This window comes from Prinia subflava, chromosome 3, assembly GCF_021018805.1.
Source record: "Prinia subflava isolate CZ2003 ecotype Zambia chromosome 3, Cam_Psub_1.2, whole genome shotgun sequence".
Taxonomy (NCBI): domain Eukaryota; kingdom Metazoa; phylum Chordata; class Aves; order Passeriformes; family Cisticolidae; genus Prinia; species Prinia subflava.
Window position 1 is genome coordinate 19150425 of NC_086249.1, and position 26809 is coordinate 19177233.

At 45.3% G+C, this 26809-nt stretch overlaps 1 protein-coding gene and 1 pseudogene across 1 annotated transcript; both read right to left on the bottom strand.

Moving 5' to 3' along the window:
• Positions 1 to 6710: 6710 nt before the first annotated feature.
• LOC134548531 (uncharacterized) lies at positions 6711 to 10376 on the bottom strand (annotated as a pseudogene).
• Positions 10377 to 12140: 1764 nt separating this feature from the next.
• Positions 12141 to 25835, bottom strand: FBXO40 (F-box protein 40). The gene is given in 4 exon segments (XM_063394257.1): positions 12141 to 16902; positions 17421 to 18948; positions 18950 to 19296; positions 25423 to 25835. Coding segments are annotated over 4 exon segments (2082 nt in total). The 5' UTR covers positions 25432 to 25835; the 3' UTR covers positions 12141 to 16704.
• Between the last annotated feature and the right edge of the window lie 974 nt (positions 25836 to 26809).

Below are 26809 nucleotides of genomic sequence, written 5' to 3' on the forward strand. Positions count from 1 at the left end.
GTTAATCTATAAATCCCAACCCTTTTATGGGCAAGGCCAGATTTCATAGCCAAGAGAACACCTCCCACCCCACCCTTCTCAAAAGGACCAGCAGAAAGGCATCAATCCCACTTTCCAGTCTCCCTTTTATTTGTTACAATGTGTTCAATTCATTCTTCTGCTTGAGTGGTTTTATGTCTTCCCTCACAAGGTCTCAGGCTAGCAGTGATGCAATAGTCTGGAAATGGTCTGAAGGCTCTGGAATGGTCCAGGAGGCAAAGAACCTAAATTTTGTTCAAGGTGTAGCTTGGTAAATTCAAGTGAAGCATTAGGTAACAAGATACTCTTTGGTGTTGTCTTTGGTGGTTTTTAGAATGAAGTAATCTGAGGTTTGTCTTCTGTAGGACTCAGCATATTCGGATTCATATATTAATTTTTTTCGTTTCATCCTTTCTTTTAAGCAGAAAAGGTTGGCCAAGAAAACATGAATCTCAGTGAAGCCATGTGACGACTTCTAGTGATACTGAGAAGAGTGAGATTTCTTCATTATAGTCACTGTCCCATTCTGTAATTTCTTCTTTTAACTTTACATCAAGATTTCAGCTGCTTCAGATACATCTCACGTACCAAAAAGTTTGTACTCCTGGATGGATTTTGGTGTAGGAAAGAGTTTTCAAGTGAGACACATAGGTTGTTTTTTTAGAGAAAGACTCTTTCTCTGTACCTTGAAAAATGGCCCACTTCAAGGGGTCTTGGGCCTTTTGTCTTTCATATCCCCTGCCAGTAAAGAATCTCAAAGTATTTGCTCGTGGTATGAGGATGTGCATATTTATCAGCTGAGGCAATTGATCATTCATCATTTCAACTTAATAAGATGTTGATGGTATTTCATGGGAGGACAGGTCTGTGAGGATGATTTAGGTATGTGCAGTAATATAAAAGAAGGGAAACCCAGCAGTTTTTAAAGAAACCAATACTAAGCAAACACAGGACTTCCAAACTGTTTTAAAAAGAGGGAAAAGAAAATTATTAAAAGTAGAGTGGGAAACAAGGGAAGGAGAGGGAGCTGAATGGAAAGAACAGTAGTGAATGAACTCAAAAAGACAAGAAAATTGTGCCCTCCTTCTCTGCAAGCTGCACCTGGATATGGTGGGAAGTCAGTGTTACCACCCCATCCAACGCTCTGCCACTGCCCTTCATTTGTCCTTAACCCCTTGTGCCTCCTCTTGTCACCACATCACTGTACCTGCTGGAGCAGGGTTGCTGTTCCCTCTTCTTCCTCTCCCCCTCTCTCTGTGACATTCCAGTGCCCAGCACTGATGGCCTGTAGCAGCACCTGCCAGCTGTTTTCTGCTGTGTGTCCAAAAGCGTCACCTTTCACATTTGCATCACCTGAATTCTCTCCCGCCATGCTTTGCCATCCTTAGTAACTGGGCATGCTCTGGGGCTGAAAAAGGCGTGAACACCTTTCTTGTGAGCTACAGAAACAATTGTCCAGTGGGGTAAGGGAGGTCCCAAAAAGCATCTGGAGTTGTCTACAACTGGACAATTAGAGAATTGTCCAGGAAGGCAGTAAGTCAGGCCAAACAAGGAGCAACTAGCAAAAGGAATCAAAACTAACAGATCTCCCTTGAAATGCATCAAACACTTGCCAGGTGTTCTGAAGGGCAAAACAGTGATCAGGCTGTGCAGGGAGTGCAGAGCAAAGGCCATCACAGACACCTCTGGAGCCTGTGTGGAGCTCTGAGTGATGAGATCAGGGTGGCAGAGCCCATGCTTCAGCAGGGTGGGGTTTGCCAGCGACGTGTCTGAAACTGAAGTAGCTGCGGAAAGGGCTGTTCAACACATTGACAAAGCAAACAGTAACAACTTGCTGGGAGCAATGGCATTTGTCCAAGAGTCTTAAAGGATCTCCAGAGTAAAGCAGCTGAAACTGCTCTGAGCACTGTGTAACCCGAGGTCTGCTCCTGGTGTGGTACCTGAGAAGGGGAAAGGGCTGAATGTGATGCCCCAGTTTGGCCAGGGGCAGGTGGTGGAGGAGCTTCTGGGATGTGTTTGGGCTTCAGATGAATAAAAAGATGAGAGATTAGTACAGCTAGAGACTAAGAGGGTCTGGAGCAGCCTGGCACACCACTCCACGGTGCGTAAGTGCCCAGCAGGACATCCGTACTGTCCTCTGCCAACCTGACAGTATGTGTGCTCTGGTCCACCTCCTGAAGGACTGGATACATGCTTGGATGAATGCTGCCTGTGGGACTGGAGCCAGCCAGGACTTGTGGAGTGTTTGGCTCATGCTGCAGGACATAAAGGATGTGGTGGTCCAGGTGCTTTGATGCAGCTCCTGGTGAAGGGGACAGCAGCAGTGACAGAGGGGTGTCTTTGTGTCACAAACAGCTTCACTGCTGGTGCTGACCCTCTCCTTTCTCCTTTCCTGATTCAGGAGAAGGAGCTCCCAATGCTGCAACCTCGTGGGGACGTGGGTGGGGATGGTCCTCGCTCCTCTGCTGCCTCTCCTCACCAGGGGCTGCTGCCAGCTGCTGCTGGTCCTGGAGCCTCAAATCAACCCTCTCCACTCCAGAGGAGCTTTTTGAACTTCTCAGTTAATTTTTCACCTGGAGAGAATATCTGCCATATTTCAGGATCTGCTCATCACTCCTTGAAGGAAATGCTTGGGAACCCACCTGGGTGTCCTGGGAGAAGTGAAATTTTCAACTGACCTGGGAGGAGGAGCATGTTTTTGCAGTGGGTGGGAGCTGGATTAACTTAATGTTACACATCATGCTCTGGAGGGAAACATGAATCCCTGTTTTGTCTGGGATACAATTTAGGGGTGGTTATAATAGAGCTAGAGGCCTTGAGAAAAGACCAATCCTTTTCCCTTTTCTTATTTCTCTCTCTCTCTCTCTTTTTTTTTTTTTTTTTTTTTTTCTGTGTGTGGTTTCTGTTTGTAGGTTTTCTGAGAGGCAGAGAATATAGAATGTTACAGGCACTTTGTTGTCCATCGTAGCTTATCACTGCTCATGTTACTGAAGTCCAGGTGAAGGACATGTCAGAGAAGGTGTTCAGTGAAGAAGGTTGGCGTCACTAGGAGAAGCAAAGATGCAGAACTAGTGAGGACGTGTCCTTGGTCAGCATTCTGTACTCTTCAGGGAGTTATATGCTTGTGACCCTTCAGACCCAATAAAGGGCTCTTCGCAGTCTGATCTCCTATGAACTTGGCAATTACATGTGAGAGTGAGTACAGCTCTCAAGGCTGCTGACATTTTCAGAGATGCCATAGAATCAGAGAATGGTTTGGATTGTCAGGGACCTTAAAGACCATCTAGTTCCAACCCACTGGGCAGGGATACCTTTCAGTAGACCAGGTTGCTCAGAGCTCCATCCAGCGTTCTCACATGTTTCTAGAGTGACATCTCTACGGCTTAGAGAGCAATCCTTGCTAAGCCCTGTCTCTCCTGTGGTGCACTTACTCTGAATTCCAGTGTCAAGAGGTGGCAGGTGCATGGCTGGTGGGGGCTGGCACACTGACCTGGAGGGTGGGGAGTGGCCTCTCCTGTCCTTGTGTCTGCCATGTCCCAGCAAAGGGCTTTGACTGAACACGGTGCCTGCGCTGCTGTACCTGTGCTGGAAAAGCAAAGCCCACAGCTGCTTTGGAAGCACTGCAGAACGTGTGGCTGTGATACAATGCGAGGCTGAAGCAAACACAGTTTATTTGAATGATTTACCTCTGGTCAGTGAATGCTTTCTTGGAGACAGCTGAGCTTCAGCTCTGTTCATAAAGTGCTTTTAAACCAATGTAGTTAAGCTGCTGAATCTATTTTGCTAACTTAAATTGAATCAGCAGAGGCATAATCAAATAAGTGGAACCTATGGGGAAAAGATAATCTTGAGCTTTGCTTTATTCTTTGAAAAATATCTGCTCTTTTAATACCACCTTAGACGTTCTGGCTTGTCCACATCCACAAAACAATGCAGCCACAGCCTCCAAGTAATCTTTGTTGGCTCAAGTGCAAAGAACTTAATCTTGCTTTGCAGGTTGACAAAACATGTATAAAATTCTGTCTCTTACATCCAACAAATCCCCTAAAGAGTTAGTTTCAAACACCTAAACTTAATATTTATTTGCACTGACACGGTGTGCCTTACAATGGGCTGGGGTGCCCAGCAGCTAATCAGATGATGACCAGATTCCTGCTCCTCGATCCACGTGGCCAGGCAGTGATGCCATGTGGCACTTGGCCACGGCACATTTGACCTTGGAAGGCAGCGTGGCTGTCTCCCAGAGAAGCAGAATGACTAATATTATTTATCCCAGTCTTCTTAATGCAATCAAGTTTATATTTGATGCACTCTTAGTCTCGGTGACATTTTCTGTAATAAGTGTTTTATATTTAAAATGGAATGAATATTGCTCTTAAGCACAAGGTCACCTTGTTTATCAGTGAGTATTACTTTTTTCTGCTTCAGAGTATCTGCTTCACTTGTTTTTGTGGTTTAAATCCAGCTTGAGACCTCCAGGGACACAGTAATTGCATATTGCACAGTGGGGAATATCAGAGAGCACGCAGTCAAAATCAAATGCTATGGTATATTTCTCCTTATGAGGAATACGGCCACTCCAAATGCATTTCTTCCATATCTCCATTATTTTTCCTTCCTTCCAAGTCAGTTTATGGGCCAAAAAGGCAGACAAACTGCCAGCTCTCATTTCCAGTGGAACACAGGCCTTGGAATTTTACCCAGTGTCTCTTTTCACTGATGTAATTAGTTGTTTGTTTGGGTTTTTTTAATTATTATGAAAGGACAGGTTGAAAAAACTAACCTGACTTTTATTTGAATACCTTTAAAGACAGTCTACCCCTTTTACTGAGTGATAGCTAAGACAGTCATCCTCACTTTTGAGGGTGTGATGTCTTACTCTGCTCTGAACGTGCCAAAAAATAACTTGCAGTGGTTGTTTCTCACTGTGCCTTTCTCTGCAGGTGATGGTGCCCCCAGTACTCTCTATTTTCTGTGGTGTGACTGAGAGGTTCTGGTTAGCGAGACCAGAGTAATGGCTCACAGTGTCCCCTGTCAGGCATTGTCTGACCTTCCTCATTGCTCCTGTCATTTGCCCTGGACCCTCTCCAGGCTCTCAGGATGATAAAGAGCTGCGTGGGCGGCTGCCCAGTGGGTGGGTGCTGCAGCTTCGGGCTTTGCTGGGCTTTCAAGGCCGCATTGTCAGTCACAGGTGATGGTGACGTCTCCAGGGGCTGCCAGTGAGGCTCCTGCTCTTGGCAGCCTGTCCTTCCTCGCTGTCTGCGCAGGAGCCAGCGGTCACACACCCACCCGAGCTTGTCCGGGGTGTCTGACTCCAGCAGGGCCAGCCACGAAGCTTCCCTGAGTCCTGAGCCACAACAGCAGCTCCAGAAGTGAAGAGGAAAGGAGATCAGCAGAAACTGCTTCCAGCAGCAGTCACACTCTGCCCCTGGTCACACCTAGGTGTTCCCACGGGTCAGACAGTTCAGAGGGGTTCAAGCATCAACAGCACTGAGGGAGCATGGTGGTCCAGGACCTGGAGAGACCCCACTAGCACCACTGAGCATCCTGTCCTGGCTGAGGATGTTCACCTGACCAGGTGGCTCATGCTCATCTGAAGGACTCCCTCTCCTTTAGCTGCTGACCTTGACATTTGCAAATTTTATCAATGATGTTTTTTACGGTTCTGTCTCCTGGTGCAATTGAATTAAACAGCACAGTTCTTGCAGAGAGACACACATTTTCAGCAGTGATTGGTGCTTCTTTTTGGACAGTGAAGTTTTGCCTGTTAGCTGCTAATTAATCCATGTAATGCAAACTGTGATGTATACAGATGCTATTCTTTTTTCATCAGAACTTACAAGTTTCTTGATTTGTTTGCACCAGTGCTTTCATCAACCAAATGCACCATTTCCTCAAAGAATGAAGTCAGCTTTGTTTCTCAGAACATTTTTTTTCTTTTAATACTAAACTATGAAAATTATATTAATTGTTGGAGCATCTGTTAGCTAACTTGTGATAACCTCACACTCTCTTACCTACGATTATTACCACAGAACCATCTAACAGTCAGGTGTCATTTCGCTTTCTCTCTCTAGACACTGGCACGTGTTTTTTCCAAGTCCTTGGGATTTCTCTAATACACCAGGATTTTTAAATACCTAACTCCATTGGGCCAGGTGCCTCCTCAGTTAATTTTTTTATGATTCTGAGATGCAAATTTGCTTGGCTACTGATCTGAAAATACTTATGCCTAATAGATGCTGTTAAAACTTTCCTTAGTTTGCAGAAAGTTGAAATTTTTTACTGTCCTCCTGTAATGTGAATACACAAATCCGTTTCTTTCTGTATGCAAACAGCTAACTTTTCTGTATCAAGAAGCCTCCATCAAAAGTCTTCACTGTCAACAGTTTTACATATATTCACTCAGTATGAGCCTAGGCTCTCACTGCTATGTCTTAGTTTTCAATGTATTTTGAAAAAACTGCTTCCAAGTGCCGTTAGCACTTGCAGCAATCCAGTTTTTCCAGATTATTTTGAACACTCCTTATCACCTTGTATGCTTCATAAATTCTCACTTTTATTGTGTGCCATATACCTCCTTTCCATACCTCTTCCTTCTGCTTTTTTTCCCCTCCCCTGTTGGTTTTATACAAAATTTCTAAGTGTTAACCTTCAAATTCCCTGTTAGGTTGGAAAAGTGTTGCATTGAGTCTTTTTTTTCACAGCTACAGAGACGCAGATCTTCTTCATCTTGTAAACTCCCAGCAGTGAAATGTCAGTTAATGAAAATTTTATTGCAGCTTTCTCCTGGGGAGCCTTATTTTCCTGATTGCTTGATTTGCCATCAGTTTAACCCATAACTTTCCCTGCTTGAGGGTTTACCATTTTGAAGTACCAATTTTTGCCTACATAGATATGCTCAGCTTCACATGTAAAATGCATAAATACATAAAGATGTTGGTTAATGCCTTGCAGGCATTGACCAAGTGTACTTCTGTACATCTACAGGTACACATCGCCATACCTGTTGTATATCTACTTACAACATGCAGGCATGTACCTCTATTTCCACATCATATGTGCAGCCGTACAAACACACCTAGATGCAAAGTAATTTCCTCTGAAACCAGAGAAGAGGCATTTCTAACAGTGTGTACCACCTGTTGCCTGTGACACAGCAGTGCAGCAGGGAGCTGAGGCTGTCCCAGCTGCCCTCCCTGGAGGAAGATGTGTTTTCCTGTGAGTCCATCCCTGAATGGTTGCTCAGCTCCTCCACCAAGGGCAACCCTCCCATACCAACCAAGTGCTCTGTTAATATTTGGACAGGGCTGGCTTTTCTGAGCAGGATGTGTCAAGGGACAGGAGGCAAAGGACTGCAGGTGAGTGGCACAAAGGTATCCTCTATTCTGAAGCCCTTCAAAGTTGCCGAGGCTTTAGTTTATCTGAAAAGGAGAGAGAAAAAAAAAGAAAAAAGAAAGGAAAAAGAAAAAAGAAAAAAAAGAGAAAGAAAAAAAAAGAGAGAGAGAAAAAAGAAAAAAAAGAGAAAGAAAAAAAAGAGAGAAAGAAAAAAAAAAAAAAAGAAGTAAAATGCAGTAATACCAAAGCATCACCTCATGCTCCCCTCCACCACAAAGGAGTCTCCAGCTCCTCCACTGCCTGCCTCTCCCTGCAGGATCCTGGGATATCCTGACCTCCATCTCTCTTAAGCAGCAGTGCAGGGGAGAGGCAGATGCTCTTCTCTGCATCTCGACCACGGGGGAAGAGGCTCTGCATTTTCATCTCCCAGCTGCTCTTCTCCTGAGCACAGTGAAGAGGTCAGTGATGAAGATGACAGCAGCAGTAACATCCCCCTCCTGTCCTTGGGGTCTCCCTTGCTCTGCAGAGGCAGAGAAGGGTCAGTGGTGTTGTGTTGCCTGGAGCAGAGGAGTAGCAGCGAGTTGTCCCAGCTAAACAGCCGCGTTCCCCAGCAGCCGGCCGTGTGCGTGCTCCTGCCAGGCACACACATGTGACAGGAAACCAGGGAGCCAAAGCCACACAGACCCAGGCCAGGTGTACTGGCTGCACTGATGTGTCATAACTCGTTAAACTGCAGGCATGGCTTGCTTTTCCCTGCTGGGTCAGAAGAGACACACGAGCAGTCTGACATCAGCAAGGAGCGTGCGAACCCCAACAGCTCCAACAGGGGGAAGCTTTTTTTGCTGGAGTTCTCTAGTACCATCAGCCTCCAGCTGAACAGTGGGTCCAGCTGTGTGTCTAACTCCTTGGGCCATGGCTGTGTTTTTGTGCCTGTCCACTGGGGTCCAGCCCACTTGCTACAGACTTTTGTTCTGTTGTTTCATCTTCAGTCATGAAGGAAAAAGATGAGATGTTTGCTCCTTCAGACCCTCAGGGAGTCAATTAAAAGCTGAAGAAGTGAAAGGGTAGAGAAAGACAGAGAGAATGGGTATCAGAGGACAGTAGAAAGAAAGTGTGGAGAACCAGGAAGAAGTGGAGGGACTCAGAGGTTTTGATGCCCATGGTGGGTAGATGAGGTGTGAGGAGGTCTGGGCAGGATGAAGAACTTGTCCCTCTGCCCCTGACACCCACCTGGTGCCTTGAGATGGGCATGCTCAGAGATGGGCTCTGCCAGGGCAGCTGTAGGTGGCTGGTGCCCTGGGATTGAGCTGATGCTGAGGCAGGAGGTGATGCTGCCAGTGCCATCTCAGCTTTGCCAGTGGCTGGAGAAATGTGTTTGGGAGAGGAATTTCTGTGTTGTGGCAGGTCAAAGTACCATCACATCTCTCTCAAATGATGCCACTGCTGGAATGACATGAACTCTTGGAAATTCTGGAGGAGGTAACCAGGGAACTGATTTATTGATAGCACAGTACAAAAGTCTGCCCACAAGGCAGCAGATGAGCAGCAGGTGTTGGGAGCGGTGGTATGAGGGTGCAGGACAGTTTCAGTGCCTGAGGACAGGGCACTCTTGTTGCCCCCAGGCACTTCCTCACTGGCCAAAGCTGGGTGATTGCTGGCCCTGGTGCTGTGGGGCGGACACACAGACAAATGCTACATCTCCTGTCTCCCAGGCTCAGCCCTTGCAGCCAAGTGATGGGTCCCTATTCCTAGCAGCTTTGATACATCCACATGGACTTTTGGCCACCTGGTGCCCCATAGTCAGCAATGTTCAATGTTCCCTCCTTGACCACTGCAGTGGGTTTTTCTGAGCAGCAGGGCAATGCTGACCCTGCTGGAGAGCCACAGAGTGACCATGAGCCAGGGCCCTCACCAGCCTGCTGAAAGCTGTGTGTGGAGATCTCAGAGTCCACCTCCTCTCCATCCTAGACCATACACAGCAGGGATTCTGCGTGTGGGATGGATACTGACTGTCAGTGGATCCCTCTCACCCTGTTTTCCTCTTGGGAAGAGCATCCACTTTTAAAAGGACCCTATTTTCACTGTGTGACTTCACTATAGGGGTGGGGGTGCAGGAGAAGCCCCACACTGGCTACCAGAGCTGCTTCACTTTCGCTCTGACAAAGCTATAGGGAAAAAACCGCTACATTTAAACCTATTAACTCCTCCTGCACCAAGCTTAGGAGCCTGGAGGCAGCAGGAAAATGAGGCACAACTGCTGGGTTGGAGAAGCCCTTCCCACCTGCAGTGTTTGAAAGCAGTCACCTCTCTGAATATTTGCTTTTTAGACTACTTTATCTTTGTGGAAGACTTGGAGGTGGAAGCAGGTTTCTTTCCTTTCTTTCTTTTTTTATTTTTATTTTTTTTTCTGTAAAACCTTCTTCAACTGCAAAGAAGATGGTTGTTCTGCAATGGCATGAGCCAGCTCCAGCTCTCCTTTAGCCCAGTGGGCATGTAGTGCCACCAGCAGCTGCCAATTCAGCCCTGGTTTTGCAGGAAGAAACCTTACCGGGGATAAAACAAGCTGCGAGAAACGAAATGGATGAACTCTGATGGTGTTTAACTACTGCCTTTTCTCTGTCTTTCAAACACATGGAGAGAAGTTGGCTGCTTCTCTGGTCTGTTTCCTCTCCTCACAGTAACAGAACTCACCCTTGCTGTGGCCAGCTAAAATCATGGATACACACCTGCAGGAAGCCATGATAACCCCCAGCCACAGCTCGGGGTCTGGATACTGACTTACCCTTTGCATCCCTTCCTCACCCACCAGTGCAGTCCTGCTTGGAAAACCTCACAAGGAATATTAACTCTTCCTGCAGTAGCTGTGCTTAGGAGCCATGAGCTGTCAGATGTGGCCATCTGCTCTGCCTGGTGCTCCCACTGCCTCTCCAGGGTGAGGTCACACACCTACCTGCACTGCCTGTGAGTCCCTGCCAGTCTGGGATGCACTCGCCTGTGCTCTCCTGGTTATTGCCCAGCATTACCCGTGCTCTCAGAGGGCACCCACATATTCCAACAAAGCACAGCTTTCCCATGAAGGCATCGAGTTCAAGAGAGCCATTCAGTGGTGCTACAGCTGCTGGGAGAGCACTGAGTATCTGTTTTCCTACTCAGGGAGATGAAAACCTGTTAAATCACTATGTGATGACAGATAGGGAGGTACCGATGAGCAGAGGCCTAGACACCAAGGGGAAAGAATGCGCTCATTGTGATGAGAGGAGCAGCAGCAGACAACAGCAGTGGCCAAAGGACCAGCTAGTTCAGCTGAGGAACGCCGGGGAGGCCAGGGTGGCAGATGCTGGGGCACTGCAGGGAATCTCAAGCAATGCTGTGGAATCAGAGAAGTGACGCTGGGAGCAGACCTCCAGAGGTCTCTGCTCCAATCTCTGACTCATTTAGGTCACCATAATTTTGTCCAACCAAATCTGGAAACACTTCAAGAGTGGAGATACTGCCACCTCTCTGGGGGCCTGTTCCAGTGCTGCTTTTTTACCCTTCTGGTAGAAAAACAGCTCCTGAAGTTCAGCCTGAAGCTACCAAGTTTCAGCTTGTTGCCACTGCTCCTTGTTACATCACCTGCTGCTATTAAGAAGACCTTGGCTCCATTATCTTTGTAACCACCTTCCAGATATTGATAGGAAACAATATAGGGTGTAAACTAGATGCCATGCAAGTACCAGGAACATGGTAGCATAACAGTCCTCCCTGGTGTTGAAAATTGTGCTGCTCAGGACTGGTAGAAAGGAAAATAAAAACAGTTCATAATTATCACATGTATGATGTTACAGGTTGCTTAGATGGAACTCAGAAAGCTAAAAGAGGCTTTTCTCTGATGCATCTCAGTGTCATGAACTGCTTGAGTTCATAACTGGATATGTAGGGAGAGAGCAAATATTAAAAGAGATAAACCCCAGTAAGAACTCTGCTGCCATGGGGAAAATAACTTCAGAGTTATGGACCAGTGAATTATCTCTCATCATAATAATGGACCTCAGGCCTATAATTCTCAGCATGACATGACAAATTCCTTCACCAAACCATCACTGCACCTACAAAAGACTTGTTAGTTGTAAATAGCAATTAAGTCATAGAGCAGGTGGCCATCAAAAATAAATTTGTAGCGCATGACCATAATTTCCTTACATATAAATTCAGTGGGAAGACAAATAAGAATAAGCCTGCACTGCATACTGAAACATGTTTTGTTTCAAAAAGAAACTAAACCTCAAGGAATTTGAGACTCTTTGGTGTGGACTGCAGTGATAAGGAAACTGCACGTGAAAGTTGCTCGGGACTTCTGACGGAGATGTGCAGTGTCTCTGGAACACGCAAAGCAAAGATGCAAAAGCCTCTCTGTGGCTACCTGGATGAACAGCCACAAAGTGAAGGGTAAGGAGAAAATTTTCCTTCATATGTTTGTAGATATAATGTAGCATCAATCTGGACAGTGGATTTTTAAAAGAAGAGATGGTTTTTCAACTAAGTGAATGACTGAACCAGGAAGGAGGAAGTGGCTGTGCAAAGAAGATGGGGTCAAACCTAAAAATATTTGTTAAAATTAAATAAATATATAAATCATCTATAAATAGAAGTCTTCCACCAGGCAAACGATAGTGAAGAGCAGAGCAGAGGATGGGAGCTTAATGCATATGAGGGTACAGGAGCTGCCATAACTGATTTGCGGGCAAAGCATACATTAACGTGATGAAGCCAAGAAAACAAGCTAAGACCTGAATTTGAATGGATTTTTTAATACCATAATAATTTTTATTCTTGAGAACGCAACAAGGACTTACAGAGTTTCACAAAATAACAGGCACTGTTCACATAAACTTCACCTTATCTGTGCTCACTCAGTTTTGGGAATTGGAGGTCCATCAAAAAATTCCTTCCTTCAACCCAGACTTAGGATACCTGTCAGTAGGTCACTTGCCCTTTCACCCCTTAAAAATATCATCTGCCCTGTGTTACTGTATAACACCAACTGGGAATTTCCAGAGTCTTTCTTAAGGAAATGCTTCTATCCAGAAAACCTCTACTTTTGGCAGCACATCCCAGACCCTTTCATTTCTGAGCCCTTTTACCTGTCTCCTCTTGCCTCTCCTCACACCACCTACAAAGAGGCAGGTCTCTCTATCCAAACCCATTACCTTTTCTGTTTCCTGTCTTCTCTTGTCATGAGGTTTCTTGCCCTGCTCTGACCTTTCTCATTTCCACAATGCCTTCATTTCACTTCCACTTTTCCAGGGAGAGGAAACACTGCAAGACACGTCAGCCTGGAGTGTGTGGAGTATTGCTCTTGCACTTCACAGGACTTGTGGACAGCACAAACAAGACCAAAGTCACGAAGATCCAGAGTGTAGAGGCTGGACTGAGAGCAACCTCAATGTTCTGCTGGAATTGGATCCCCTTTTCCAGTTCAGACCCTGCCAAAACAATAGACTGTTTTGAAAAACACCAAATGCTCAGTTTATTCTAATCAAATTCCTCAAGCTGAAATTTAGCCAAAGTTTTCTTGGCCAAATTACAAACTCAAACCAGGAGCTAAGGACTTGCTGAACCCAAACTGAAGCCTGTCACCTTTTAAATAAGCCAGCATTGTGCCCACAAAGATACACAGTGCAGGAAAATTCAGTTCCTTCCAGCTCCTAAATCATCTGCTGACTCTGCTAATGGGCAGGACCACCAACACTGAGCTAGCTTGGCGTGACCCTTAGATTAATAAAACTGCATCTGACACCAGCCCACAGCTCTCCAGTCCTGGTAAGGCTGGGATGAAGTGAGAGGCAGCTCCCTGCTGACACTGGCCAGGTGGGTATGCAGAAATGAAAGGGTGATTTCCCCTTCCCTGTACAGCTTTGCCTCTCCCAGATCAGGTTAACCAGACTAACCTGAAGATTTTGGCTGTGGATTTTCAGCTTTCACTGGATGTGTTGAATGTCACTTAATCAGATCTACAGTTTACAGAAACACACCTATATATTCACAGGAGCAAATACGTCTCTCTGTGAATAAACACTCTCCAGCATGCCCTGTAGGAATACCAGAAGGGAAATGATCCAGTCTCCTGGGTGTTCTATGCACACCCTGGCTAATCCCACGAGGTAGAGGTTGCAATATTCCTAACTCTGACCTGCACCACCAACCACTGTATTTGCAAAGGTTGCATCCCCCTGCTGTGGAGGGAGGAAGCAGGATCCATTGTAAAAAGGATGGAACTGAGGCCACGCCATCTCCAGGAGCAGAGAGTGACAAAAACAAAATCCTCTGGAACTGGCAGAAGGCAGCCAAGAGCAGAATGGAAGTGGTGCTGGTGACTCAGGCACTGAAAGTAAAATGAGCCAAGTTCACACCTAACATAGGCCAAAATTTCAGGGTACCCACAGCACTTTACAGCAGCTAGGTGGCTGATCATGTGAGAGATTGTTCATAGACTGAAATTTTTCATGGTCTCCTGCCAGCCATGAACCCTGACTTACTCTGAGACCTTATTATTCCAGCAACTTTTTTTTCCCACTCTCCCCAAATTATCCATAAAAGTAAGTGGCTCCATTTTCAAGCACCCAGCACAGATTCTGGCACTCAGTGTTTGGACATGCATTTTGCAGATACTGTGGTCTGCAGCTACAGTTGGGTGCTCAGCATCTTTTGAAATTGGATACATGATAAGTGAAGAACGAGGCCCTGATGTACAGACCTAGGAATTCTAGGTCTCTCAGGAATTCCTGGAGACCTAGGAATTCTGGCTGTATGTTTTCACACCCATCAACTTTGCTGGGTAAAACGAGATAATATTGGGCAGCTCATGTTATATGGAATGTTTTGAGGACAGGTGAGTTTTTGTAAGCGGCTTTAAAGTATGGACAGTTTGTTTTTGTGCAGTGGCTTAAGCCTCAGGATGAAGGATCCAAGTCTGGTTCTAACTGCTCCTGGCCCAGCTTAGGTTCCCTGTGCTCATTTCCTTCAGTTTCCTTTCCATAAACCTGGGTGCTACTTGTGTTTTCTGCAGGATACCTATGCAGAGAAGTTTATTTTCATGTCTAAAGCATTGTGACTCTTCCCAGAAAAGATCTCTAGGAGAAGAAAATAGAATAGCATTAAAAAAAAAAAAAAAAAAGGAGAGAAAAGGAGAGAAAAGGAAAGGAAAGGAAAGGAAAGGAAAGGAAAGGAAAGGAAAGGAAAGGAAAGGAAAGGAAAGGAAAGGAAAGGAAAGGAAAGGAAAGGAAAGGAAAGGAAAGGAAAGGAAAGGAAAGGAAAGGAAAGGAAAGGAAAGGAAAGGAAAGGAAAGGAAAGGAAAGGAAAGGAAAGGAAAGGAAAGGAAAGGAAAGGAAAGGAAAGGAAAGGAAAGGAAAGGAAAGGAAAGGAAAGGAAAGGAAAGGAAAGGAAAGGAAAGGAAAGGAAAGGAAAGGAAAGGAAAGGAAAGAAAAGAAAAGAAAAGAAAAGAAAAGAAAAGAAAAGAAAAGAAAAGAAAAGAAAAGAAAAGAAAAGAAAAGAAAAGAAAAGAAAAGAAAAGAAAAGAAAAGAAAAGAAAAGAAAAGAAAAGAAAAGAAAAGAAAAGAAAAGAAAAGAAAAGAGGTGCTGCTTTTCCTGTTCCCAGAACCATTCCACTGTCCTCACAGCTCAGACTGTATGCTCCTGAAGGTCTGTGTCTGGAGACAAAAACCATCCTCATATGGTTAAAAATCTCACAGGGACCACTTAAGCTGCAAGTGTAGACAAGGCTGAGCTGCACTCAGGGTGGTTTGGGGGTTTGAGTCACCAGGACATTCATGCCTTTGATTACCAAGCACCCAGCTCAGGCTCATCAGCAACCTCTCTGGGTAAGAGAGGGCTCCTTCTTGCATGCCCACCTCATCCCAGATCTGCATGGAGGTCGAGGATGGCAAGTGTGGCTCGTATCCAACTGCCTGAGCCAGTTCGCACCTGGCCAGCCCAGGTGAGAAGAGCAGTGGTCCAGGCCAGCAAATATCCCAGCTCCCAGCAAGGTTTTCCTGCCCAAGAAAGTGATGAAACCAGACCTCAGTCTTGAGCTCACACCTCTGGCTACACACTTAAAAAAAGGAAGGGGGTGAGTCAGCACCCTGTGGCTGTGCAGTGGCTGGGAACTGTTCTAAGCTGACAAATAAATGTATGGCCATTTCAGAGGAATCTCACCCACCACCACATCCATGGCATTTCTGACTAGCACCGCTGAAATGGGTTCAAACAGTGTAATGAGACAGACACTGCTGGTAACACGCCTGTTTTCTTTCATCTGTTGCCTCGGCAAGCCTGTTCTGGTTTAAGTAAGTGTATTTATTAAAAGATAAACCAAATCCTAATAATTTTTCTGCTCTGTAAAAAAAGATTGTATGCTGCAGCCCATTTAACTGAAGCAAACATTATCCATACTGTTACAGAATGGGTTACTGAATTACTTTCTTTTATGGAAAAGATTATTCTTTCTTTGATATCCTGGTTTCAGTTGCTTACAACTAGAATTTGCAATCTACAACTGCAAAACTGCATTGGTAAGGCATTTTAAAAATGACTTCAAATATTCTTTAATGGCTTTAGTGAATTGTCAGATAAAACAAAAAAGGTGTTACCTTAAAATATAAAAAGTCAATTGAGTCTCCAAAATTGTTTGCTACTTGGTTACTTCTAGCAAAGAGAAGTACTTTGCCTGCTTTGGTTTGGTTTGAATTCTCCCGTGAGCTCAGCTTTAGGCTTGCACACAACAAGGTGTGCTTGCCTTAGTCAGGGTCCTAAATGATGGTCTGTGGCTGCACAGTGAACTCCCAAGTTCTCACTGGAGTTCTAATTAATTCACATATTGTTGGGGAGTCCTTTTCTTTTGCCCACGTCTCAGAGCAGGTTAGCAGTCCCGAGGTCTGCCAGGCAGGAGGGCATCTACGTGTGCTCCTAGAACTTGGCTTTCCAGACAATACTAAGGTGTTTCAGATCTATTTGAGCTAAGTACATTAACTGCTCATACTTCCCTCAGGCACACGGTACAGGAGCAGCAGCCTACCTTCAAGGAAGTAAAAATGCTGTTTTCAAGTAAGATCCTCATTGCTTTCTTCAAGATGCTGTATTAAACCAGGAACAGAAACATAAACAGAAAGCATGTGATGTTAGTAAGCAGTGGTTGAAGTTTTAACGAATTAATGCAGGAAAAAGAAAAATGCAGAGGTTTCAAAGGCAGCTGGGGAGAAGCCAATTTTGTACGTCCAAAGAAGAGTTGGAAGTGATAATCTTTACACCTGAATCCCCAAATCTTCATCTCAAGAGCCCTGAAGGAAGCATGGCAGAGGGGAAGCAAGTTGCTCAGACTCTGTGCTTGAAAGTAGAGACCAAAGTCTTTCGAGTCTGCTCCCGAGATTCGCTCATGCCCGTCAGCAGCACGGGGTCCGTCCTGTGCTCCGCCTGGTAAAAGGGACAATTCCTCAGGTGCTCCGACATGCTGGGGACATCGCTGCGCTGCCAGTGGTGAACTCTGGAGAACAGGCTGCTGAACTGCCAGATCTAATGCAAGAGAGGGGACAGCAGGTGGGGAGAGAACACGAGGATTTTAAATACCTGTCTATGCTTACAATGGGTGTGCATTACTCACTCTGGACACTTTAATGAATGTCTGATTGTGCAGGGCTGGCATAGCAAGTGAAAATGGGGTCTGTATTGTTATGTGCCTTGTACTTGCTGGTTTTACCTCTTAAGTTATCACCTGCCATTTTTAATGGGGATGGTGACACTTAAATATCAGGAACTCTTAGTTCTCAGAAATGGTGCACATGCAAAGGGGTTACCCAAGAGGAGCTTGGGTGGGGACTTCCAGCTAGTCAGAAGACGTCTAGTTACACCTTCATCCGTTTGCTGCATGTACTGCACTCTACAGCCCTGGCCCCTGACAGCAAACCCCTGTGCAAATTCACAACCTCATGAACCTTCCCCACATCTGCACATTTATATGCAGCTTTTCTTGTCATTCCCATGTTTTACCTGAAGAGAACTCATGACTTTTTCCCAGTGTCACCGTCACTTGCCTTTTTGCGAGCTTTCCAAGAGGTACCACCATGGGAATATCTCTTTTTCTCCCAGACCAGCAGGACCATTCCTCGCTCTTGAAGAAGAGTGGCACAGATGTCCCTCATGAGCACTGACACTTGTGATAGCTGAGACAAACTGAAGCTGTCCAGGAATCCTGCAATGTACTTGAGCACTTCCACTGGGAGGCTGCTCAGCAAGTCCTTGTTTCTCCCTCGACTATCCACTGTGGAATTGCACTTGCCCGGTTCAGCAAGAAGGGTGTCCACCTCCGGCTTAATAGCAAATGTCTTGAGAGGCTTGCTGTAAATAACCTTGGCCATAAGTCCCTCAGGGCGGAAGTGATTTTGGACAAAAGGACATCCCAAGTAAGCTAGTGGGCAGCGATGCTGGAACCATCCATCCAGGCATGACTGGATATCAGCATGCACGTTCTTGAAGTGGGATGGGAACTCATCCCTCCTAAAGAAATGACTGCAAGTGAATGTGAAAGCTGAACTGCTTTTGTTGTGTCTTCTGGTTACACATTCAGTGTAGAGCTCCATGTGCAGTTCTGGTGGGCTGTCTTCATCCAGAATATCTGCTAGAACTGCATTGGAGGAGAAGGGCTCCAAAGGAAAGCTGTATGTCTGTGTTGCAAAATCCACAAAGAGTCCATCGATACCTCTTGCTTCAGAGATCTCATGGCCTTTCAGCTCTTTTTCCAGAGCACACAGCAGTGTGGCTTCAACTATGTTTGTCTTAGGTAGTTCTTCTATGCTTATTCCCAGTTCTGAGGTATCCACTGACTTGTCTGAAGTTGGCATCTTGTGGCCCAGTGCATCTCCTAGTCGTGCTCTTTTGCCACAGTAACTAACAGGCACTTTGAAGGTGTAGACAGTCTTCACCTCCTGGGCTTCCAAGTTCCCATAGACAAAGTCTTTCTCTCTGGGAGTGCAAGCAGCCATCTGGCCAAAGCGGATGAGCATTCCCCCGTGATGTACCAGGTACATGTTGTAATCAGCTACACCGACTTCCTTCTTCAGCCTCTCCAGGACCCCTTCTTGCCAGGGAGCCAGTCCATTCAGTTCTCTACTCGGTGTTACTTGTTCAGACTTTTGGCCCTTCCCCTCTTCTGCACCCTCAGGTCCTTCCTTTGCCTTCTCTGAGGAGCTGGCCGCATGAGAGGCTGATGCTGTTTTCTTGGAAGCCTCCTCCTTCTTTTGTCCTGTGCTGGTTGCTGAGCCCGTTACCTGGCAAGCCAGAAGCTCTTTGCTGAAAATGTTCTCCCAGGTTTTGTAACTCCCCAGATCCATTCCCTCTTTGTCCTTTGCCAAATCTTCCCGCTCACGTTGGCTGAGCTCAGACTGGTCGTTGCCCTCTTGGGAACCGCAGGCAGCTCCTCCCACAGCACCTGCTTCCCCACCCATGGCTTGATCCATTAGTTCTTCCAGTTCATCCTTTTTCCTCCACTCTGGAAATAATTCAGCTATTTTCAAAGTCCTGAAAAGTATCTTCTGGTCTCTGAGTGCCAAAGCTGTGTCCAGATTTCATAATATTCTTGTGCAGGGTTGTGTCTGAATCCACGTTTGGCCAGCGGTTCCACTCCATCGAGCAGCAGACAACACTGGCTGGGCAGACCTGGAGGTGCTTCCCCAGCTTAAAGCGGGCCATGGAGAAAGGGCAGCCATAGGCTGAGTTGAGGCAGGACACCTGCTCCAAGGGGCAGAGTAATTTGTGCTCCTCCTCCTTGCACATATGGAAGGTGGCCCCGCAGTGGAGGCGGCAGCTGATCACCATGCAGGACACGGAGACCTCAATGGGCGCGCGGCAGTGCCGGCTGAAACATCGCTCGCAGTGCCTGTGTTGCCCAGGGGGAGCTTTCTGGGCCCGGTGCTGTGTGTGGCAAAGACAAGAAGACAAGAGTTACTGTCTGAAGGAACGAGAATGGCCACACCCCCTCCATTCCCATGGCTGGTTTCCACCCAGGAGGTGCTCACATGCACTTCTGGTGGGAATGAGGCAGTGAGAAAGCCTCTGCCAGCTCCACACAGTCTCGTACCACCTCTGATCCCCACGGTACAGCGTGGCCTGGGAGCAGCACTGACACAGACAAGGTCTTTCTTTACTCCTTAGCTCAGGCAGCCAGGGTATGAGCTGTTTTCTGTCCCAGGATTTCACCAGGGTGCTGAAATCAAGACTGCTAGGGGCACAGCGAAGGAGCATCCTACTTCCTCAGCACTGAGTAGGAAAGGTGACATTCCTTTTTCCTCTCTAGATATGGCCTAGGCCTCTTCTCATCTCCCCACAAAGACATGAATGTTGCACAAATGAACCTCCTTTTGCTCTCAACCAGCAAGGTCAAGAGTGAGGATTATCTTCAGGATCTCAGTTCCCAGTGTGGAAACAGCCTGAGTAAGAACTAATTTCTTTGGCCCTCTTTACACGGCTTTCCTGATTTACCCTTACACTCCAGTTGTTGGCTTACAGAACTAGAGGCTGCTCAGTCACGACTTGCAGCTACTTCCCTGGATACCTTCAACTGGTATCAGTAACTTGGCCCACAGAAGACCTGCTGCAAGTAGAAACCTCCCAACTTTGGGCTCCCTGCTCCTTACTATAGGAGTTGCATTCCAGCTTGGTTCTGGAATCTCTGTGGATCTTTGTGGAAAGAAAAAAATTAATGATAAGTAGGAACTCGAGTTTTGTTTTCAAATAGGACCCAGGGTGCTTTCCTTTTTTATGTGAAAATAGGAAAAAAAATTGACAAATCTTCCTGCCACATATTTCATGCAGTAGGAACTACCACAGGCCAAATAGACTGTCACTTTTCTCTGACAAAAGACAGATATTGGTAGTAAAATATTTTAGACTTTGTTTTATTTTTCCTGGGGTTAAAAAAGCCACAGTAGTGTTTACCTAGGTATGTTTCCTTTTGCAAACCCAGGGTTAAGTGACCTAGCCCTGAGGAGAGGTGTGCTGCAGAGGAAGTAGGGTCAGGCTCTGGGGGAAGAGATTCTATGTGAAGAGCTTCCTCTCTCCTTCTTGAAGGTGTTCTCCTAACTTCGTGTCTTTCACACCTTCACACCCTGGCAGTGGAAGTCATGAACAACACTGGAGAAGGAAAGACGTCTGGGAAAGGCAATGCTTGTGGCTCCCTGCACTGAATGCCAGCACTCACATTTGAAATTTCAATGTGCATTAATTGCTGAACACAACTTTGTTCCGTCTTTTGCAATTTCCAATACTGATCAATACCTGCTTACACTTCCTAATGAATCAACCCCCTTCCCTCTCGGCCCTGCAGAGTAAAGGAACACACCCCTGGCGGTCCCTTTACTCAGACACAAACTTACACTCTCAACTATAACGCTCAGGAACCTTCACCTTTGCAGGGAAAGAGCTCAAGACAGCAACACAGAAAAGAAAGCTTTGTGGCTTCCTATTATGACACCCCCTGCCTTGCCTTGGGAAGCAATGGCTTCTGCACAGAGATGACACCAGGGTGCTGGCCAGGGTGGCCTCAGCCACACCAAGCCCTTAAATACCTGTGGTTTGGGGTGGCGCCTGTCCTGCTTTAGGCTGTTTAGCTACATCTACTTTTATGCAGCTCAGAGAAGCAGGGGATACAGATGGATTTATTTCACATTTGTGGCATCCTTGCTGCTCTCATTCTTGTAACATTTTGCTGCAAATATAATCTCTAAAAATAGTCCCAGCCATGACTTGCATAAGGTCAGAGGAAGGCTGGGTACATTACACTGCAATAAAAACATGACTGTGTGAACAATACTTTCCACTGCAAAAGTAACTCATGGGGAGAAATAGTTGATTAAAAAAACCCCTACATTAGAGGCATGGGCCTTATTGTGCTCCAAAACACAGAAAGGACAGATGGCAAAGTTTCTGGAGAGAAGCCTGCTTTCACACTGTTGTATGCTGAAATAAACCCCATCCAAATCATGTGTAGAGAAAGAAAATACATGCTTTGTTTAGGAAAAGTGACCATATCACAGCATTCAGATGCAGAATCAGTCTTCCTCATTATTCAGGCATTTTTTAGTTTAGTTTACCTCATCTCTAACTTGTATATGCTGTTCTTTTCAGACAAAAGATATCTATTCCTCTCTTCTCACTGTCAAATCTGTGAACATAGAGGACAGGAAGAAGGGACAGAGAGTTTCTTTCTGATATTTATCAGGGTTTGAATGCTTGTTCTATTCTGACATGCCAGTAATCAGAAGCTTTGTATTTTAACTGATAATTTAGTTGGCCCTGTGGTTTACTTGATGGTATTATTGCAAGTACCCAAACTACAAATTCAAAACAGTCAGCAGAAACATAACATCCAGAGGCAGGTGACACACAGGTAAGTTAGGTGACAAAACATTTCTCTAAACTTGTACACTTGATTCTCTGCAACTTGCAAAATTTCTGAAGGTCTGGGTTAGGAAACAACAACAACAACAACAACAACAACAACAACAACAACAACAAAACAAAAAAAACCACCAAAACAAACAAACACCCCACAAAAAAACCACCCCAAAAACACAACCAAAAAACCCCACAAACAAACAAAAAACAAACAAACAACAACAACAACAACAAACCCCACAAAAAACCCCAACCCAAAAAAAACCCAACAGCAACAAATTCAACCAGAAATGATTACTTCAATCATGTTCAAGCTACTGTGTAAAGAAAGAATGCACATTGCAGACCACAGTCTGTCCACTTCGGTAAATCTTTATTTTTAGACCATCATGACAGCAAATCAGGCAAGGTTTAAAAATATACAGATGCTATTTTAACTATATCTGTGTATAGAGTGGGCCTGTTCAGTGATAATAACTTACAGTTTATAAACCAAATAAAATTAATTTTCAGGAGACATATATTTAATTAATTTGCAGTCAATGAGCCAAAATAATACAAATGTTTTCTCATTTGGCATGTGACTGACCATTTGACATACTAAGGTCAGTCACATTTTACTTGAGCTCTTTGCACAAAATGAAGGAATACCTCCCAGTTTGAAGAAACACCAAAAAGGGCCACCAGAATCCCAGATAATGACCCCAAAGAGTGCCTCTGAGATGAGATTGCAAATGAACATAACACAATCTTTCTAAAATTTACAACATGATAACATGCTCCTAAAAAATCTCATGAAAGTTCACATCCAAATGCTGGAGCCAAGAATGCTGAAGTTATATATATATGAGTTCTGTTATATACAACAGAAGGAATGTGAATACTTTTGGTGAAGTGTATGGGGCAGATAGGCAATGTTCTTTACTTATTTTAATCCTTGTTACCTAGTCTATAATGTTTATCTCATTTCTATCATACTGAAATCTTGAGGGGAATACAGTTATTAATTTTCTTACAATATAAGAATTTTCATGTCAGTACATTTACTATCGTAGATCTGATTGTGTTCACAATAATGAATTTATCTTTGCAGTACTAGAGGAGCACTTGAGGTTGAAAAATACTATTGCTTCTCTTTGGCAGATGTAGAATTAATGTTCAGCAAGATGAAAATATATAGAATTAAATACCATTGGTATTTTATCCAAATATGTAAATGCCAAGCAAAAATACCTAGTATAAAGATGCCCAGGTTCCTATGTTTCACTTGCAGTTGCATGTCTCCTGCACAAAACCCCTAGCAGAGCCAGCTGTAGAATCACATTTTCTAGGACACCAAGTAAGCCATACGCTAGTGAGTTTGTTTTGCTTTCATGCACTGCTCTTCCTCAACCACTACTTGCTTAGCAATCTTGTCAAGAAATCAGGCTTGGGTCTCCTTTTGCTAAACAGATAATTTTATTTCTTAGAGGTGAAGACAAAATCACTGTGCCATTGGAAAAACTGTACTGTACTGCATTTGTACATGAACCTCAGGAGCCCAAGTTTTCTTAAGTCCTCTCCTTAGATACAAAATAAAAAGCAAATTCAAGAATGCCACCACCACGGGGACCTCTGAATAAGTCAAACTCCACACCTCAGCATGCACAGCAGGGACAGCTACAGCTTGAGTGACCCCCTTGGCACTTGGCACAGTGGGTCACTGTCCTTCATGGCACTCCTGCTCTGCAGTTGCCATTTGGACTGACCTTGTACATACAAGTTGCCAGCCAAGCTTTAAATGAAGCAGGCACTGAGTATGGGCAGGCAGAAAGGGACAATCAAAGGTGTAGATGAAATCTTCATCAATAATACTGATAGTGAGCATAAGCAAGACCTGCTTTTGAGGTGACCTTGAACAAGTTCACATGGATTTTACAGGAGCACTTTGATTCCAGGGCAATCCTGGTGAACTTCAAATCCTTCATTTAAGACATGAGGAGGAGTAAGATTTTCTGTGAAACAACTGACTTGTTGGATAAGCCCAACAATGGGAGGATAAAGCTGTGACAATTAGGGAGCTACTGCCTGTGTTTCCTACCTGGGGGATCATCTGGATGAGGTTGTGGTGTTTCATAGCAATAACCACTATTTCAGAGTTACTGAACAGGTTGGAATTGCTTTATACTGAAAAATAAATCCACAACAGAGTGCATCATTTGGGCAAGGACTTCAATCCGTGCTCCTTGCCTTTCTTCTGGAGCCTGCCTGTTGCTCAGGTTCTCAGGACAGCACATCAGCTTCTCCTCAGCTCCCTACACCTGACATGCAGGACCATGGAGATCAAGAAAAGCTGTTGCACCACCAGGCCTCCCCCTTGCCTGGAAAATCTGTGCTGCACACAGGCAGTAAAGAGGCGCCAAAATTTGCTTGTGCAATTTCTGCCTGGTGAAATGCACTAAAGCTGTTACAGGAGGAGCAGGGACACTTCAGAGTAGTGAGGCACAGGCAACACATGGCACAGCTGGCGGGAACCCTGCTGCACTGCACTCCCCACTGAAAGACCTGGATCAGCAATGTTTCTTGCTCCTCCCTACCTGGTGCAATGTAGCCATAGTTCATCTGAGAGAAACCCACCCAAAAATTCCAGGTGCTGAAATGGTCCCCTGGGCTGGTGGCATTGTGCAGGATAGCTCAGCATCTTGTGCTGGGCATGTTGGAGAGCCCTGTGGGAGACAGGCAGATCAGCAGGCTGTGACATGGAGCTGCTCTGCTGCTCCTCAGACATCTCAGAGGTCCCTGTGCTGTCCTTGGTATACACAGTGAAGCAAACTTTAACTTTGCATGGGTTTGGTCTTGGTTTGAGTTCAACAAGTGCTTTAAAATAACAGGTCCAGTTTTGTTGCAGTTTGAGGAAAGAAAAAGAAGGGATAATGGTCCAAACCATGTTTTTTTCTCTTTGGGCTCAGGTTCTATTTTATGCTCTGGTAACTGTCTCATTAACATTCTTTTCTGAAAGGTGCCCAGTGTAAAGAATCTCAGAACTATTGGTTAAGAGCTAAGTCATAAAACAAAAATAAAAGATATTCATGAATAAAAATTGCTAAGCAGTCACAAGACTTAATGGTACAATAGTACCTTTAACTCTTGTAATTCTTACTTCATCATTCATTCAGTCTAGATTGCCAACATAAAGTTTGCAGTCTCAATCTACAAAACTCATTTAATTTTAAGTATAAGCACTTTTGCCATGAGACTGCTCTTGCCTCTCCTCTGACCCTTACTGTATCTCCTGGTCTGCTCTGAGTTTCCTGAAAATAACAGAAATTGAATGTTTGATTTATCGTCTGACCTGCTGCTGAAGCTCCCATCTTACAATCAGCATCTTAGTTTTTAAAAATCCTACATAGAGTGCTGCAAACTAGAGCTAATTCACTGAATATATTATGGAGGTTTTTTTTTAGAGCAGTATGTCACAGAAGTGCTCACAGTTACCAGCTGCCTCTGTTTTAGAGTGTCATTTAAGACATCTCATGATTATTCTATTTCATCTTAATTACTAAGGCTGTTTTGAAGATGTCTTGATTTTCATAGCTCACTACAGTAACCATTACATTGCATCAAGGTTGTCCAAAAAAGACTGCAGCTCTATTTCCAAAGCCTTACCTTGATCATAGAGTCCCTGTGCACGTACCAAACACTTCTCTCCTGGTTGTGCTCAGCTGGGCTGAAGTGAGGTGGGTGAGGAACAACAGCAAGCAAAGAAAGAGAAGAGAACAGAAGGACACGGAGCAAGCCCAGGCAGAAACATCAAGTAGTTTTGGGATGTTAAAAATAAAACCTGTGCATGTGACCATGTAGCTCAGCTTACAGAGCTGTCTCTTCCACTGTATTTGTTAACTCTCTCACTCCTGGAGTGATACTTTGCAGACAAGTGTAGAGGCAGAACCAATAGTACTCCGTGCCCGCTGCATGAGAGGAAAAGATCAAACCCCCTGCCCTGTATCAGCTTCCTGCTGCTCTCTGATGGAGATTTGCCCTTTACAACTTAACTTGCCTTGCTGCCCACAGCAGTTTGCAGTTTCTGCCACAGTTGGAATTGTCACCCAGTTCCCACTGTCACTGGATGCAGCAGCTGGCACAGACAGCAGTGGTGGTTTTCTGATCTGTCCAGGCAGGGTGAACATAAGGAGAGGACAGTGGGAATGGCCCAGACTTGAGCAGTTGGGCAAAGATGCCTGCCCTCCTCCTGGGGACCCCCAAGAGAGTCCCAAACTTCAACCCCTCCACTGCACAGTGAAAAGGTCCCAACAGCCACCAAGAGCAAGCCTGAGGGTACAGCTTCCAGCACCACCCTTCCTCAGCCAAACCTGGGGAAGCAAAGGAACAAAGGAGAGCAGTCATGTTTTACTGTAGGCATGGACCCATTAAAGCATTTCACTGTGCCTTCCATGGTGAGCACTTCATACTGATGGTGAGTATGGATGAGGTGTCCTTGCCAGTGAGGTTGAGGGCTGCAGATGGGGCAGGCACTGCTTCCCCCGGTAGGTGCTCACCCATCTGGCTGCAGACATCCCTTGTGACCCTGCTGCCGTCCTCTCACCGCCTCAGAAACACAGAACAACCCTCTTGGCTGCGGTGGCTTTGAGATCCTAAATCGTGATGAACTTGTTACTTTGCCTTATCTTTCTCTTTCCCTATCTGTGAGTCCCCAGTGACTCTCATGGCTTGAAACAGTGCAGGCAACTGTTTTCATTTTTAGGGCTGAACAAAATGTCAGTGGGTGACAACCAAGGCTTGCTCGTGCCAACTGCAATTTAGTAGAGCTAAATATGGTCAGCAGTCTGGCTCCGTGGCCTTTTTTAGAAAGGGCTGTATTATCGTGATACCATTTTCTGGCATCCCATTGCACTGGGGAAAGCAAGAGCCAGGGGTATTATGCCTAAACTCGAATTTAACCCAATCACAGCGTGATGGCTGATCTGTTTACCCTGTCCACTTCCACTCCTCCTCCCCCAGCTCAGGGTCATTCTTCAGCCTTCCATGTTGTTGT